This window comes from Phalacrocorax carbo, chromosome 10, assembly GCF_963921805.1.
Source record: "Phalacrocorax carbo chromosome 10, bPhaCar2.1, whole genome shotgun sequence".
Lineage (NCBI taxonomy): Eukaryota > Metazoa > Chordata > Aves > Suliformes > Phalacrocoracidae > Phalacrocorax > Phalacrocorax carbo.
The window spans coordinates 20,512,634-20,528,634 of NC_087522.1; the positions used below are offsets into that span (position 1 = coordinate 20,512,634).

The following is a 16,001-nucleotide window of genomic DNA, read 5'->3' on the forward strand; positions in this document are numbered from 1 at the left end:
ATAGGGCTGTTTCTCCAGGACACGCTTCCCTAGTATGGGACAAATCAGCAGAAAAATGTTCCATTCACATATTGAGCACTGCATCTGTAAAAAATTGCATCTGTAAGAAATTCCATCTTTGTCCAGCAGAAAATGCCCTTATGTAATAAGCCTGTGCTCCATACTGACAAAGGACATCATGAGCCTTCCCAAGCTATATGCTCTTGTTTGCCCAGCTCCAAAACATAGCATTAACCCTTGTTTAGTCTCTGCCACTTTACCAAACTCAGATAAGAGCGTCAACCAGACTCTCTCGATCGTGTTGGTTTTTTATTATTATTCCAAGTAATAACAATATTTGGATTTAAGGAAAGTGGAGATAAATAAGTTTCCTTGCCTTTGTAAATCCACTATCAGAGCTGTTGTGAAAGCAACATCCTTCACACTTAAGCTCCAGGTTGACTGAGTACCTTTTCCATCCATATTATCCCTCTACGCAACTCAGGATGGTTGTTCTTTCCTAAAAGGGAAGGGTGAGCAGAGAGGAAAATTTTATGGCTTCTGACCTACTAGCCTTTGAGACGAAACCTTGGACTCCATTCTGGGCAGAGTAACTGGTCATTTCAAACTGTATCTCAGGTAAGTATCGAGAATACAGAAGCTGTAGATTGAATTTTTATATTGCTCATGGCTTTTCTACTTCGTTGTCCACAGCGGCTTTTATGGCAGATCAAATGTCTCTCCTGTCTTTGAATATCTACAATAGTGGACATAGAAAGCTGTAGTCATCACACATTTCTCTCTCTGTATGAGTCTCCTTTATTAAAATTCATATGTCTACCTGTGTTTTATAGTCATTACTTATCAGTAATCGGTACAGATTTATCAGTATATTTTGAAATCTCTTTCAGTCTGTCTACAGGAACAATACAGAATATATTCAACCCAAAGATCTCAGGCCCTTCAGGTCAGGACGCATTGACTTTCCCATTTGTGAATACTATGTTTCTGAAGCCTGACTACCTTTTAGTGCTGATGGCATGGAAGTGACTGTACACGGCATTTGTTTTCCAGACACTAGCTGTATCATACCCCATACCAATTTTCAGTGCAACAGCTTGTCTCAATGACATCCAGAATGCAGTTCTTCTTAGGAGCTGTGTTCCTCATTTCTGTGACCCTGACACCTCAATCAGCTGAGCAGATGAACACTGGATTTATGAGTGCAAGGGTATGTCAGAATACCACCTCTCAAACAGAAGAAAAAGAATCATCTATGAAGCAACAAAGATGTTGTTGCTTACCCGGTCCGTCTACACAAATCAGCCTTTTCATAAAATATTTGCTGTGATATAAAAGTGACCTACTTGCTTTCAATCTATAGAAGTCTGTGTTACACAATGATCTGATCTGTGAGTATGACACGAAGTGATTGTACCAACTCCTGTATCCTTGTTGTTCAGCCTGGAGAAGAGAAGGCTGTGGGGAGACCTGACTGTGGCCTTTCAGTACTTAAAGGGGGACCGTAGGAAAGATGGGGGCAATATCTTTAGCAAGGCCTGTTGTGACAGGACAAGGGGTGATGGTTATAAACCAAAGGAGGGTAGATTTAGACTGGATATGAGGAAAAAATATTTTACAAAGAGGGTGGTGAAGTGCTGGCCCGGGTTGCCCAGAGAGGTGGTAGATGCCCCATCCCTGGAAACATTCAAGGCCAGGTTGGACGGGGCTCTGAGCAACCTGATCGAGTTTAAGATGTCCCTGCTCAGTGCAGGGGGTTTGGCCTAGATGACCTCTAAAAGTCCCTTCCAACCCAAACCATTCAATGATTCCATGATTCTATGATCCTTAATGCATCTCAAATATCTCTGTCCTAATTTTAAAGCACTCTTAATGCATATGGTAAATATTTAGAAGCAAGTTTCTAAGTACTTTGTCCATGCTTGTCATCTCTTCATTTCCTCATTCACTAGTAAAATGCTAAAAACTCATCATACATTGACAGGATGGCTTCATAGGTGCACTGGTATTGGCCCTGATCCCCCAGAGATGCAGCGGAGAAACCTCATCCCAGCAGGTCGTGCTGCAGAAGTGTCAGAGGGGCTGGGTCATTGGGAAAAGTGGGAGAGGCTCAGGGGAGAGAGGTGGAAAGGTCATTCGGCTGAAGTGCATAAAGGCATTGCTAAGAGATTGGACTTTAACCTCAGGCCCCTGCCACCTGTCCTGGATCACACTCCCAAATGTTAATGCCCTAGCATGCCACACGGTCCAGTCTCTGAAATCAGCAGCTTCAAGAGTTCTGTGCTGCTCATGAGCATGTGTTCACCCCTTTTGTGTTACCAGCTGATGGGTTTGTGGCAGTGTCTCCTGTTCTCATGGGTACTTATGTACAGAGGGCATCACCTAGGAATAATTTAAGTAAAGTGTATGGCTTATGTGGAGCCCTTCACGTTATGCTACGTTACTACTTAAGATATATACATGAGTTACTGTAGGAAGAACCCTTAAACACCATCAAAAAAGAATAATCAATAAACTAAACCAAATACTAAATGGCTTAGCAAGTAAACAACACAAGGATAATTGTAACATACCCCATTACTCCCAGCAGACTGGCCCAACTCCCACCATCCCCAAAGCCTCCCAATACAAGAATGAGCAATCTTACTAATAAGGTCAAGCATAGCTTATTCTTGTGACTGCTCTGCATTTTTGGGTACTGGTATCTCTCAGCCTAGCACTGTGATGAGAATAGTCAAATAATTATGCAGCTCCATAAAGGAAGGCAACAGCCCAGTGAGAGATTTTTTCTAGGCTGATCCTCATGAGCAAACCATCTTTAACTGAAAACCAATGGACTAAAACCTACATGAAATCTGGATATGAAATCAGTGGGTAGTTGATGGAAGATGCAATCAGAGCAGCGAACAGACGCATGGTCAATGAGTAATTTAATAAATCTATATTAATTCAGATATTTTCATTTTAGAGGAAAAGTGTCCATTTTCTTTCTGTTCAAACAGTGTAGAACTGCTTAATATAAATTATGAGAATAATGAGGGCAAGAAAAGACCGGTGTCAGATGAATTCCTCATACATTGCACCTGACATCATCATGAGAAAATCCTAGAGAGCTGCAAACTCTGTCATCTACTGTAGATTTGGCAGGTTTGCGGACAAGCTCTCAGAAAGTCTGTTCCATATGCCCATTTACTTCACTGGTATATGCACAGACCTCTGAATTTATGCAACAGGGACGTTGCAACTCCATCTTTTGTAGAAGGGGTGTCGTACTGACCTTAGCTCGACGAGATCAAGCCCCTACAACTTTTTGTCCCTGTTTAGAAAATGAGTTTTCTCTTTAACCACCTTTCTCCACTGTGCCCATCTCAGTAAGTTTGGTTACTTATCTGGGAGTAGTATCTCCTTTTTTTATTTGTAGACATCCATGCCTTTGGAGTCTTGACTACAATCCACCTCTGGTACAATCTGGAAAACAATCAATGCATGTCACTTCACAGATTTGTCTGAAGAAAAACTGAGTCAGAGCTTAGAAAAATTCTGCTTGCTATTCCTGTCACTGGGATTTTTTAAAAAGGCTGGCCATTTCTAATTAATTTAGGATTACATTGGCTTTCCCAGAGAAGAGTCATCTGGATACCAAATGCTACCTGTAGGGTGATGACAGATAAAAGGGTTTTGCACATTTTGCATGTTTACACCTCATGTGGATTTTTCACTACCACTGACATTTAGCTTTCCTTCATCACTGCTTTGCTGCTGTGGCCTCTGTTTGTCCCTGCTCCAGAAATCCAGATTCATACAGGTGTTCCAGCCACCAGCTCATCTTTCAAGAAGATAGACTAGCTCCATCTTCAACCATCCATTGCTTCCTCACAGAAGTGCAAAAGTACTGTTTATATTGCAGTATTTTCCATTTTCTTGCTCATCCATGATATCCTTCTCACAGAACCACAGAATGGCAGGGGTTGGAAGGGACCTCTGGAGATGACCTTGTCCAACCCCCCTGCTTGAGCAGGGACACCCAGAGCAGGGGGCACAGGAACGCGTCCGGGTGGGTTTTGAATGTTTCCAGAGAAGGAGACCCCACAACGTCTCTGGGCAGCCTGTTCCTCTGCTCTGTCACCCTCACAGTAAAGAAGTATTTTCTCATGTTTAGCTGGGAGCCAAGCCACCAGGCCAAGGAACATTACACTGTCACACAAAATGCAGAAGTGAATTAGGAAATCATAGAAGAGGCATGGAAAAGGCCCAAGGCAGGCAGCAACAAGAAAAAAATCTTGAGACATCAGAGAAGACTCAAATGCCAATACAGCAGCCAAAATCTCAACACCAGGAAGCCTTCCTTTCCCGAGCTGACAGGACACCCCTGCTTAGGGCTAAGAAATTATTGGAACAGCTGTGCACAGACAAGTAGGGGCCATAAAGACTGCTCGTTGGACTCTCCTCAGGGTGATCTTGTTAATATAAGCAGTACACAACAGCTTATGGGGAAAGAAATACCTTTTCAAAAAGCAAAACAACGCAACATCAGTGTGTTGCAGGAATCACTAAATATTCTGCAGTGCAATCCTCAGTGAGCTTTGATTAAATAGTGCTAGTGCTCATCTCTACATGTCCACACTTGGGACCTTACATTTGCTATATCACGTGGTCCCTCTAAATGAGTTTGAAAAGCTTTCATAGATCAAGGTCCATTAGAAATCCTCTTCTCTTTACAGGATGAAGCAATGATGTTTCCCCACTTAAGGTTCACTTAAGCTCCTTGATATACACATTTATACTGATACCACACTGTACTGGCCACCTTCCATCACTGCAGTGTCCTGGGAGATGAGGTCTGGCCTGGAAAGCTGCCTGATTGGGGAAGAGAACCATTCTTGCAACAAAAGAAGAAAACCAAGAATCTCACATGTGAACTGCAAGCCTGATGCCACTAGGGTCACACACAGATGGTAAGCCTGTGACCATGCTGCTTGGGGCTTTGTGCTCACCAGATCTCACAAATTTGCTTCTAGTAAATCTGGGATTGCACGTCCTGAGGAAAACCCCACATGTTGCAGGATGATGAATGTTGGAGATGCAGCAAGAAGAGTTCCTCTTTCAGAGCATTTCTCCCTTTTTCTGCTTGCTTGTGAGCAGATCACCCATACATGTGGTAAATGACCTTAAAGATCTCCAGTCTCCACTGCAGCTTTCACTCAAGTGATTTCACTCAAGCACTTCTTTAGATACAAGAATCCCCATGCTCAGAAATGGATCTGTCTCTAGGATGAAGTGAGCCATCTGCTTAGCTGTGCACTGCAGCACCCTTAGCATGTTAGGAGAGAGAGAAAAGCAAGCAGAATAACTATATCCAACTGGAAAAGGAAGTACAAATGCATTTACACTGAAATTCGACCCAGGCTCTGCAGCTTACACTTCAAACTCAATAACAGCACAAGCATATTAAAGGTCAGGAGCATAAAACACCTTCATCTCACCTCTCTTCCAAAGATAGCATAGCTAACTGAGCTGCAGGGCCTGCTGGTCTGCCAACAGCGTGGCTAAGTACTCTCTTAGGGGAGAGTGCCATTTACTGCATCGTCAGCCACGCTTCCTGAAACAGGCTGTTTCTCCTTAGAGACCTCTCATCTGCTCACCATCTACAACTTGCAGGGACTTTTGAGACCAGACAGGAAAACAGTAGAAACTTTCCCTTTGTCATCAGCCCGGTCAGGTACATCTAGCACAGCAAAAGCCTTCCCAGAGGCCAGGGTTTGGTACCCATCAGGCACAACAAAGTCAGTCGGCATTGAATCTTCACCTTAGCAAAGACTGCCCTATGACATAAGACAATAAAAATGGAAGCCATGTGTAACACAATTAATGTAAGCCCTGGTTTTCAAAGTCATTGCCAAACTAGGAACATTCCAGATAGCCCTGCTTGTTGTGAGATCTTAACTCCTTCACATGTCGCTGGAACAGATATTAAAAAGGCAGCCGCTTCTCGGTCTGCTTGCTCTGTAAAATTAGTACTCACAGTTTTCCTCTTGCAGTTCAGCTGTAAGAAGGGTTGGGAATAGCTGTGCCTCGCACTCTCTGGCTGTCGCACAAAGCAAGCAATTAGAAGCACAAGCATCCCCATTTGCTCCCACGCTTCATTTTTAATCTCATCAACAGAGACTGATCCACAAAACTGAGAGAGAGAAACATTTTTTTCAAGCTTAGGGGTAGTTAGATGCACATTTGATATTTGCCTATATGTTACCATGGAAGAACTCAGCTGAATGAGAGTTACAGCCGTATGTGTGAGTTCAGCCCAGGAGTGCTGACGTTAATTATGTAGGTAATGGGCAAGTAATGATAAATATGTACTTATCCTGGAGTACAGTTACAATCACTGCCTGATCCTGAGGGTGTAAGCATGATGTAAAGACTAGTTAACAGTCCTAATGTGGACACATAAACTGAGCAGGCTTCACTGCTGGTGTTCACTGGATGGCATTTCTCTTCCGAGTGCCAGCAACTCAAGATTTATGGGGAGTCAGTGCATTTTAGGATTCTTTTTATGTTGTTCAGTAATTCAGTATCCAGTTACTAGATGTCTGATTAGACTCAAACCCAAGCGACTTATCCACACTCCTGTACGATATGAACGCTGAGTGTCACCTGGTCCACCTCTTGGCGTTAAGTGATCTTTACAGACCTTGAACTGCTTGCCATTTACCTGGGCAGTAAAAAGATGCCAGGTGCAAGCATCTCTGCAGAAACTCTTTCTGTGCAGTCCCTTCTTCCCCACTAATGCCGCACAACATGCAGTCTTTCAGCGTTATAGGAATGAGTGTCTTCCCCTTCAGGAAGGGTCAGAGCAGGCACCCTGCCAGTTGTGGTGGAGCAGCTGATGCCCAGTAACTCAAGCCCCCATACTGCCATGGCATAGCACTAAGCAGTCCTGCAGGTCTCCCTGGGGTAGTAGTAGCTGGGATGATGGAGCGAGGGTCTGCTTCCTTAGGGTCTCAATAAAAGCATTGTTCTCAAGTCAGATCTAGGTCACTGCTAACTCAAAAACCTCACACCATATTCCTTCACCTGGCATAGATATGCCTTCAGAATTAGGACAGCCTTGGATGTTGGTAGATAAGATAGAGGAAAAATGATGGCTGAAAGATATTGGACTGCCTGCTTTGCAATTCTCAGTATCTGCTCGCAAGAGAGATATGGGTGAGGTTTTCCCCAGATCTACTCTTTTCACACACAACAGAGGAATCAGCCTTGCTGGTCTTCAGTCCAGCCTGAGTAAAATGCAAGAGCTTTCCCAGAACACTGGTGTTCACTAGAGAGATTATAGCTGCAGCCTGCAGATGGGCTGTCAAAACTGATTTTAGGAGATTAAAAGTGTTTCTCAAACTTTGTTGGCAGCATTCCCTTCCAGTGCAACCGTTCTGCAAAGTGGAGTACTCATTTTTAATTAAAGTGCAAAAGGAAACACTGGGAATGATGATAAATGGTTTTGATTTGGTCCTGGGTCTTTTAGCTTCCATGGCTAAGCTTCTTAGTTAGCAGTTTGTTACCATCCTTATGAAAAAGAAAGAATCTAGTATGTTAAAAAAAGAATTTGGAACAGTCATTTTAATTCTGAACAGCTGTTCTCTTTAACCATCTACCTCTCAAATTCTTTATCAGCAAACATTTCTGTGACAAAGATGCTGCTCATATACACACCCAAGGAATGGCTTGCATGGAGGCGCTCTTATTTGTGCACAAACATTTCAGTTCATTATTCTTCCTTGATTGTATACTATTCCTGGGAAATTCGTTGTAGTCCTGATTTAACCATTCTCAACCAGGCAATCATCAGGCACCAAGCAGCCCAGCAGGATCAACTGACCGATCACACAACCCAGACCGTGGAAGAAAGCACATGCACAATACTCTCTAAGTGAAGTGTGTTGTATTTGATGAATACTTGTAAACAAAGGATCTCTTGTGCTAAAAGGATTTTTTGACTGCAACAAACGATATGGAGAGATAAAAGGAATTCATATCAAGGTGGCAACCTTGTGTTGCATATGATTTTATTTCCCTTTCCTCTCTTCCTTGGATATAACTACATAAGACAATCTCCCAAGCAAAGGATTGTAGAGGCTTCTCTGCTTTTGTTTTCCCAGGACTTTCAGAAGCTCTGTCTCTTCTTTTCCCTGCACATGGATGAAAGGCTATGGTGCAGAGCTTTACATACGATTTGGAAATAAATAATGGATGATTGACTAAGTTGGTGACAGACAGTAGCAGCAGCAGCTGTGTATGCTGGAAGCTCGCTGCAGCTTGGGAATTCTGCAGCTGAACACAGCCAGTGAGGGATCTCTTCTCCTATTCACAAGTGTTTGACACCATCCTCATCACAGTGTGGTTTTGGCCCATTCAGAAAGGGGTGAGGCTTGTGGTGTGCCCCTATAAGTATTGATGAAAGACTTGATAAAACAATTATCACATGGCCAACAGTCCCATCAATGCCAATGAATGCACAAGGAGAAGTGGACTGAGGCCTTACAGGCTATACTGCTTTCCAAATTGATAGCTGGTTTTGAATGTGCATAGACTTGAGTCCTCATAGGGCCCTTAAACTTTCAGTTTATAAAAACCTCACCCAACAGCATAAATGCTACAGAAAATTCACATCCACCTAGAAAAATGCGTCACCAGACCCCAGGTGCCCAGCCTCCTCAGCTCTCCTCAGAAGCCTTTCCAGTTTCCTTACAGCACTGTCCTGAAATGCAAGGAATCTCTCCTACATCAGCCTGTAAATTAATCATCCCATTGGGCAGATGCAAACAATTGCAGCTAGAGCAAGGTCTGAAGACCTCACAGGTATGTGTCCAGTATCTTTCTCAATATTTACGGTTTCACCCAAGAGCACATGTCCCAACCATGAGCAGGACCCCACAAAGACAATTTTCTTCAGGTAAGCTTTGAACAGGAAATTACAGTTTAGTGAGTCACAGATCCTAAAATATCCCTCTGAAGCATGTGACTGCTGAATAAATAATAATAATAATAATAATGATGATAATCAATGCAAGTGTACACTTTTGGAATATGCTAAGGAAATCTCAGTGCGGAAGAGGAGAGGCAGGCACACCCAGGCATTTTTAGACACTCACAGCACCTTGGGACATCCAGACAGACAGGCACGCCCCATCTAATACAGAATGAGACAGATAAGTACATTTGGCTTCTACAGACAAAAAAACCTCACCGTTGGACAAAAGACAGGCATGACAGCTAATACTGACCAACACCATGACCTCATCTCATGGCATACAGATAATGACTGCAAACTGGCTTCATTTTATCTGAGTATATGCCTTATTTCATAGTCCAATGTATCTATACAATATATAAACCTACTCTTTCTGAGGCTTTCAAGTTCCTGTCAGGTTTTCAGGTTGGATATCAGAGGTGTTGACCATCTGCAAGGCGGTACAGGGAGTCTAGTGGACCTCAGGCAGCTGAAATATAGATCTGGACATCACATCATATATTAAATGAAATCACAGAATCACAGAATAGTAGCCGTTGGAAGGGACATCTGGAAATCATCTCATCCAACACCCCTGGCTGAGCAGGCACACCCAGAGCAGGGGGCACAGGACCGCATCCAGGCAGGTTTTGAATATCTCCAGGGAAGGAGACTCCACAAACTGTCTGGGCAGCCTGTTCCACTGCTCTGTCACCCTCACAGTAAAATTTTCCCTCATATTGAGGTGGAACGTCCTGTGTTCTGACTTGTACCCATTGCCCCTTGTCCTGTTGTTGGGCGCCACTGAAAAGAGTCTGGTCCCACCCTCAAGACACCCACACTTTAGATATTTAAAAGCATTGATAAGATCCTCCCTCACTCATCTCTTGTCCAGGCTAAACAAACCGAAGTCTCTCAGCCTTTCCTCATAAGGGAGATCCTCCAGTACCCTGACTGTCTTGGTAGCTCTCTGCTGGATTGATTCCAGTAGTGCTGTCTTTCTTAAACTGGGGATCCCAGAACTGGACACAGTACTCTAGATGTGGCCTCAATATGGCAGAGTAGAGGGGGAGGTGTTAACCTCCCTCGATCTGCTGGCCACACTCCTTTTAACGCACCCCAGGATACCATTGGCCTTCTTGGCCACAAGGGCACGGTGCTGACTCAGGGTCAACCTGCTGTCCACCACCGCTCCCAGGTCCTTCTCAGTGGAGCTGCTTTCCAGTAGTTCAGCCCCCAACCTGTACTGGTGCATGGGGTTGTTACTCCCCAGGTGCAGGACCTTGCACTTGCTCTTGTTGAATTTCATCAGGTTCCCCTCGGCCCAGCTCTCCAGCCTGTCCAGGTCCTGCTGGATGGCAGCACAGCCTTCTGGTGCATCAGCCGCTCCTCCCAGCTTGGTATCATCAGTGAACTTGCTGAGGTTACACTCTATCCCTTTGTCCAGGTCATTGATGACTATATTGAACAGGACCGGACCCAGCACAGACCCCTGGGGAACACCACTAGTGACAGGCCTCCAGACAGACTCTGCTCCATTGATCACAACCCTCTGAGTTCTGTTGTTGAGCCAGTTCTCTGTCCACCTTATGGTCCACTCATCCAGCACAAACTTCCTTAGCTAGTCTGTGAGGAGGCTGTGGGGGACAGTGTTAAAAGCCTTGCTGAAGTTGAGGTAGACAACATCCACTGCTCTCCCTTTGTTGACCCAGCCAGTCACGCCATCACAGAAGGCTCTCAGGTTGGTCAGACATGATCTCTTCTTGTTGCCTTCTTCTGTTAACCTTCTTGTCCTCTACATGCCTGGAGATGACCTGCAGGATGAACTGCTCCATCAGCTTTCCGGGGATGGACACGAGGCTGACCAGCTATAGTTTCCCAGGTCCTCCTTCTTGCCCTTTTTGAAGACTGGAGTGACATTGGCTACCCTCCAGTCCTCAGGCACCTCTCCTGTCCTCCATGACCTTCCAAAGCTGATGGAGAGCGGCTCAGCAAGAACATCCACCAGCTCCCTCACCACTTGTGGGTGCATCCCATCGGGGCCCATGGATTTGTGAGGATCCAGTTTGCCTAGGTGATCTCTGACCCAATCCTCCTCAACCAAGGGGAAGTCCTCCTTTCTCCAGATTTTTCCTCTCTCCTCTGGGGGCTGAGATGCCTGAGGGCCAGCCTTAGCAGTAAAGACCGAGGCAAAGAAGGCATTCAGTAACTCTGCCTTCTCTGGATCCTGCATCGCCAGGGCCCCTTCCTTGTTCAGCAGGGGGCCCACTGTATCCCCAGTCTTCCTTTTACTGCTGATGTATTTGAAGAAGCCCTTCTTGTTATCTTTGACATGCCTTGCCAGATTTAATTCCAAGTGGGCCGTGGCCTTCCTCGTCGCATCTCTGCATACCCTGACAACATTCCTATATTCCTCCCACATGGCCAGTCCCTTTTCCTATGTACTGTAAACCTCCTTCTTCCTTTTGAGTTTCTCTAGGAGCTCTTTGGTCATCCATGTGGGTCTCCTGGCTCCTCTGCCAGACTTCTTCCTCCTGGGGATGCACCGATCTTGAGCCTGGAGTAAGTGGTCCTTGAATAATGTCCAGCTCTCTTGGATCCCCCTGCCTTGTATAGCTCTAGCCTATGGAATTCCTCCAAGTGGGTCTTTGAAGAGGCCAAAGTTGGCCCTCTTGAAGTCCAGGGTTGTAACCTGAATCATAGCCCTGCTTCTACCTCACAGTATTTTAAACTCCACCATCTCATGGTCACTGCAGCCAAGGCTACCTCCAAACCTCACATCCTCAACCAGCCCTTCCTTGTTTGTTAGGATAAGGTCAAGCAGCACATCTCTCCTCGTTGGCTCCTCCACCACCTGCATCAAAAGGTTGCCCTCGATGCTCTGCAGGAACCCTGTGGCTCATGCATGACTCACCATGTTGCTTTTCCATCAAATATTAGGGTGGTTGAAGTCCCCCATGAGGACCAGGGCTTGCAATTGTGAGGCTACTTCCAGCTGTCTGTAGAAGGCCTCATCGACTTCCTCTTCTCCATCAGGTGGCCTGTAGCAAATGCCCACAACAGTGTCACCCATATTTGGCTGTCCCTTCATTTTTGCCCATAGGCTCGTGACTTGTTCTTCCTCCACCTCCAGGCTCCCTCACTTAAAGAGCAACTCCCCCACCTCGCCTTGCTGGTCTGTCTTTCCTGAAAAGCCTGTAGCCATCCATGACCACATTCCAGTCACGTGAGCTATCCCACCATGTCTCTGTGATTGCAATCAGGTCATGGCCTTGTGACCATGCACAGACCTCCAGTTCCTCCTGTTTATTCCCCACGCTGCATGCATTGGTGTACAGGCATTTCAGAGAGGTAATTGAGCATGCAAGTTTCCCTGGAGGGGTGAATGAGGACCCACTACAGCTCTGCAAACCCTTGAGTTGGTTGGTCTTCTGATTGCCATCTCATGAAGCAGTTAAGGCACCTTTGTAGCTGCTCTCCTTAGCCTGGCTTATTCCCTTGTTGGATGTGATGACATTAGCATTGCCACTTTTGTCCCCGCCCCCTGAGAGCTTCGGTTTAAAGTGTGAGAGGAGAAATGCGAGGTACCTCTCAAGTACAAATCTTGTCTGTATTGGAAAGGCAAGAGCTTCTCATGGTTTGTCTCTAGAACCACATTTCCCTTGAAAAAGAAACAAACAAAAGCGGTCCCTTACAAGAATAGCCAATGTGGTGACCCTATGACTGACACTGTGATGTTTCCTTAAATATTTTAGGCAGCCAACACATCACTTACCTCCTCTCTAGGAAGAAGGCATTGATGGGCTAAACTGGCCTTTTCCAGTCATCCTGCGCAAATCTTATGGCAGCTTTAAATTCTCTGGCTGAGAGATCCAGCTCTCAACTGAGGGACACTGTTTGGTATCAACACAGAGTCTAAGTTGGCCAACAAACAGCAGTCATTCAGACACTTCTGTTATCATCTATTTTGGGATTTACACAGTTGTGACATTCCTTTTCATATTCACCAGCAATCTGTCAGGAAGAGAGTGTGGACATTTCTGGAAGAACTACAAGACAGAAAACTCACTTGGGTTCTTAGGCAACATTCAGGACTAAGCCACAGTGTGGCATATTCAGTATGGCTCATAATGCAAGGAACACCCAGTTTTTTAAAAACTTTGTGACCTTTTCTGACTACATCTGCTTCCATATCAGCAGTGACCACTGCCAGACTCTTCTGTAAGAAAACTTCAGCTTTGCATAGCTTGTTTCAGGCATTCACTGTTGATCAGTAACCAAAGGAAGAAATCTCAAAGATTTCCTTAAGGCTAATGCATAAGGGGGGAGAGAAGGAAAAGTCACCCATGTCTCAGTGTCCCCTATACCATGTCCATGGGCTCAGGCAAACTCTGAAAGAGGGAAGCAACATCAACTCCCAACATCACTTTGCCGCACCACCCTCCAAGAAACCAGTCCCTTCTTCATTTGCTTCTGCAGCTGCTCAGACCTGAGGAATTAAACCTCTGTGGCAATCTCCTCTGACAGAGTCAGCATTCCAGCACAAGAGACATACATTGTCCTTGTGAATTCTACTGAACAACAACCAATAACGGTACGATGAAATCTCTGAAGTTACTTGAACTTACTTTGTGCAATATGACTAGCAGGCAGGTTAAAAAAATCAATCAACAAGAATTCTCCTTCCTTAATTTTCAGGTTCCACACATCAATTCCACTTTAGCTGCTGTGACTAATACCCACCACCACCACACCCGCCCCCCAGTGTTTCCTGATTCTAGATCACACATACTTTGAGTAAGAATTGCAAGTAACTTATCTTAGTCTTGGTTCAAGGTACCTGAAAATGCTGAGCATTCATTTTCATAATGTAAGATTTCATGAAGATGTGCCTAGTAGGGCACCTGGAAATCAAAGCACTTGAAATCATGTAATCATTGCTGAATGTCTTAGCTCTAATTTCTTTCATGCGAGTATTTTCAGAGTTATACTTTCATCACAACTATGACGCTCTTTGCTTCTCCTTGAGGCTCTGGCTCTTGGATTCAAGTAAGTAGATGTATGTCTGCACCACACCATGACCACAACCTCGGCATGGTCCAGAAAGTTAGCAGCAGCGGACTCACATTACCGATGCATCAAGCCCAACTTATTAGCCCTGCTAACAAGAAATTATCCAGACACCAGTTCCAGACCCACATTAATACTTTTACATGGAGCTGTACAGCTCTGTACAGCTTGATCTCTCAACTGCACAGCTATCCCAGCTTGCCCAGCACCACACCACCACATGCCATCACAGTAGGCTGGTTGTATCTCAAAGAGAAACTCAAGTCTCCATTTTAAAATGTCCTCCTCGATGCAGAGGGAAGCTTGAACACATTGTACTAAAGCTGCAGCTTCACCACGTAGACGTTACATGGGTAATGAAAAGACGCCTCCCAATATATTATTGAGGAAAGAAATCTCACTATATTTTCCTCCATCCTCTAATTTTAAGCATGAGGTACGACCTACGAAATATCTTGGCGCAACCACGCACCCAAAATACGTCAAACTGCTCTAACACACACTGCAGACGTGGTGTTTGGCCTAACAAAGCAAAGCCTGGTGCTGAGAGCAGTTCTTCCGCTGTTTGTCTGCACGAGGAAAGCCACTCCCCACTGATACCCCCAAACCAGGAAATGTTCCAGGCATCAGTGAGCACTGACCCATTTTTCAGCAGCACATGGGAAAACCTGATCCAGGAAAATCGAAGTCCTCAAGTGGCTGGTGCCAGGGCAGTTGCCAGGCTTTCGCTTTTGCTGCCCTCATGCAGAGAACACAGCAGGGCTTGCTTGCCCAGCGATATGGAGTACATGCACCAAAACACCTCGAGGGACCGTGAGCAGGTGTGGGTGGTGGATGGCCACTGGCGGGGTCTGGGAGAAGTGAGGGAGAAGGGAAATTGGGGTGAGGAAGGGAAAGGAGGAGATGGGGTCCCGGCTTGCCGTCAGGGATGGGAAACCCTAGGGTGGGGGAGGGCAAGGCACGGGGAGGGGCAGGGACTCGGCTACCGGGGGCTGGGGGGACCAGGCTGCGGGGCTGCTCGTGTGTGTGTGTGTGTGTGTGTGTGTGCGCGCCTGTGGGGGTGGCCAGTTTGGGATGCAGAGGGACCGGGCACGCACCCGCCCCTGGCGAGCAGGGAGGGGAGCCGGTGCCTCCCCGCGCCTCGGCCTCGCCGCAGGGCGGGGGTCGCGGCGGCGCGGGGCGGCGCGGGGCGGCGCGGGGCGGCGGTGCCCGCGGCGGGCGGCGGGGGCGGGCGGAGGCGGGCGCCCCGCGGGCTGCGGGGCGGGGGAGGAGCAGCGGCGGCCGCCGGAGGATGGGAGCGAGCGGCGGAGCCGGGGAGCGGCGCGGGGGCAAGGCCGGCAGCGCGGCGGCGGCGGCGGGCGCCGCGGCATCGCCCGCGTAGGGCGGCGCGGGAGGCGGGCAGCGCCGCGGCCATGGAGAGGGCGAGCCCGGCCGCGGGGAAGCTGAACGCCGGCGGCCGCGGGGCGGGCGATGGGCACGGCCCCCCGGGGGGTGCCCAGCCGCGGGCGGCGGCGGCGGGCAGCGCGGAGCCGGGCGAGCTCATCGGGCGGGCGCTGGATTTCAAGAGCGAAGGGGCGCAGTGCTACAAGGACAAGAAATTCCGGGAGGCCATCGGCAAGTACCACCGCGCCCTGCTGGAGCTCAAGGCGCTGCTGCTGCTGCTGAGCCAGGAGCCGGCCGGGCAGCGCCCTCCCGCCGCCGCCGCCGCCGCCGCCGCCGCCGCCGGGCTCAGCGAGGAGCAGCGGCAGGCGGTGGAGGCCATCGAGGTCGACTGCTACAACAGCCTGGCAGGTCAGCGGGGCCGGGGGGCGGCGGGGTCCCCCCACCTGCGCCGCGCACACCTCCCCTCCCCAAAACAGCCCTGCCTCGCTTCGCTGCTCGTTCAACCCTCCTTTCCTGCCGTTGTCTTCCATTTTTATTTTCCTTCTCA

General features: G+C 47.2%; 1 protein-coding gene across 1 annotated transcript in view; it reads left to right on the forward strand.

The window, feature by feature from the left end:
- The first annotated feature begins 15,339 nt into the window (after window positions 1-15,339).
- Window positions 15,340-16,001, forward strand: part of TTC9 (tetratricopeptide repeat domain 9) — a 31,974-nt gene continuing 31,312 nt past the window's right edge. Inside the window, exon 1 of the mRNA XM_064462359.1 lies at window positions 15,340-15,862. Coding sequence (XP_064318429.1) covers window positions 15,484-15,862 — 379 coding nt within the window. The 5' untranslated portion in view covers window positions 15,340-15,483. The remainder of the gene's footprint in view (window positions 15,863-16,001) is intronic.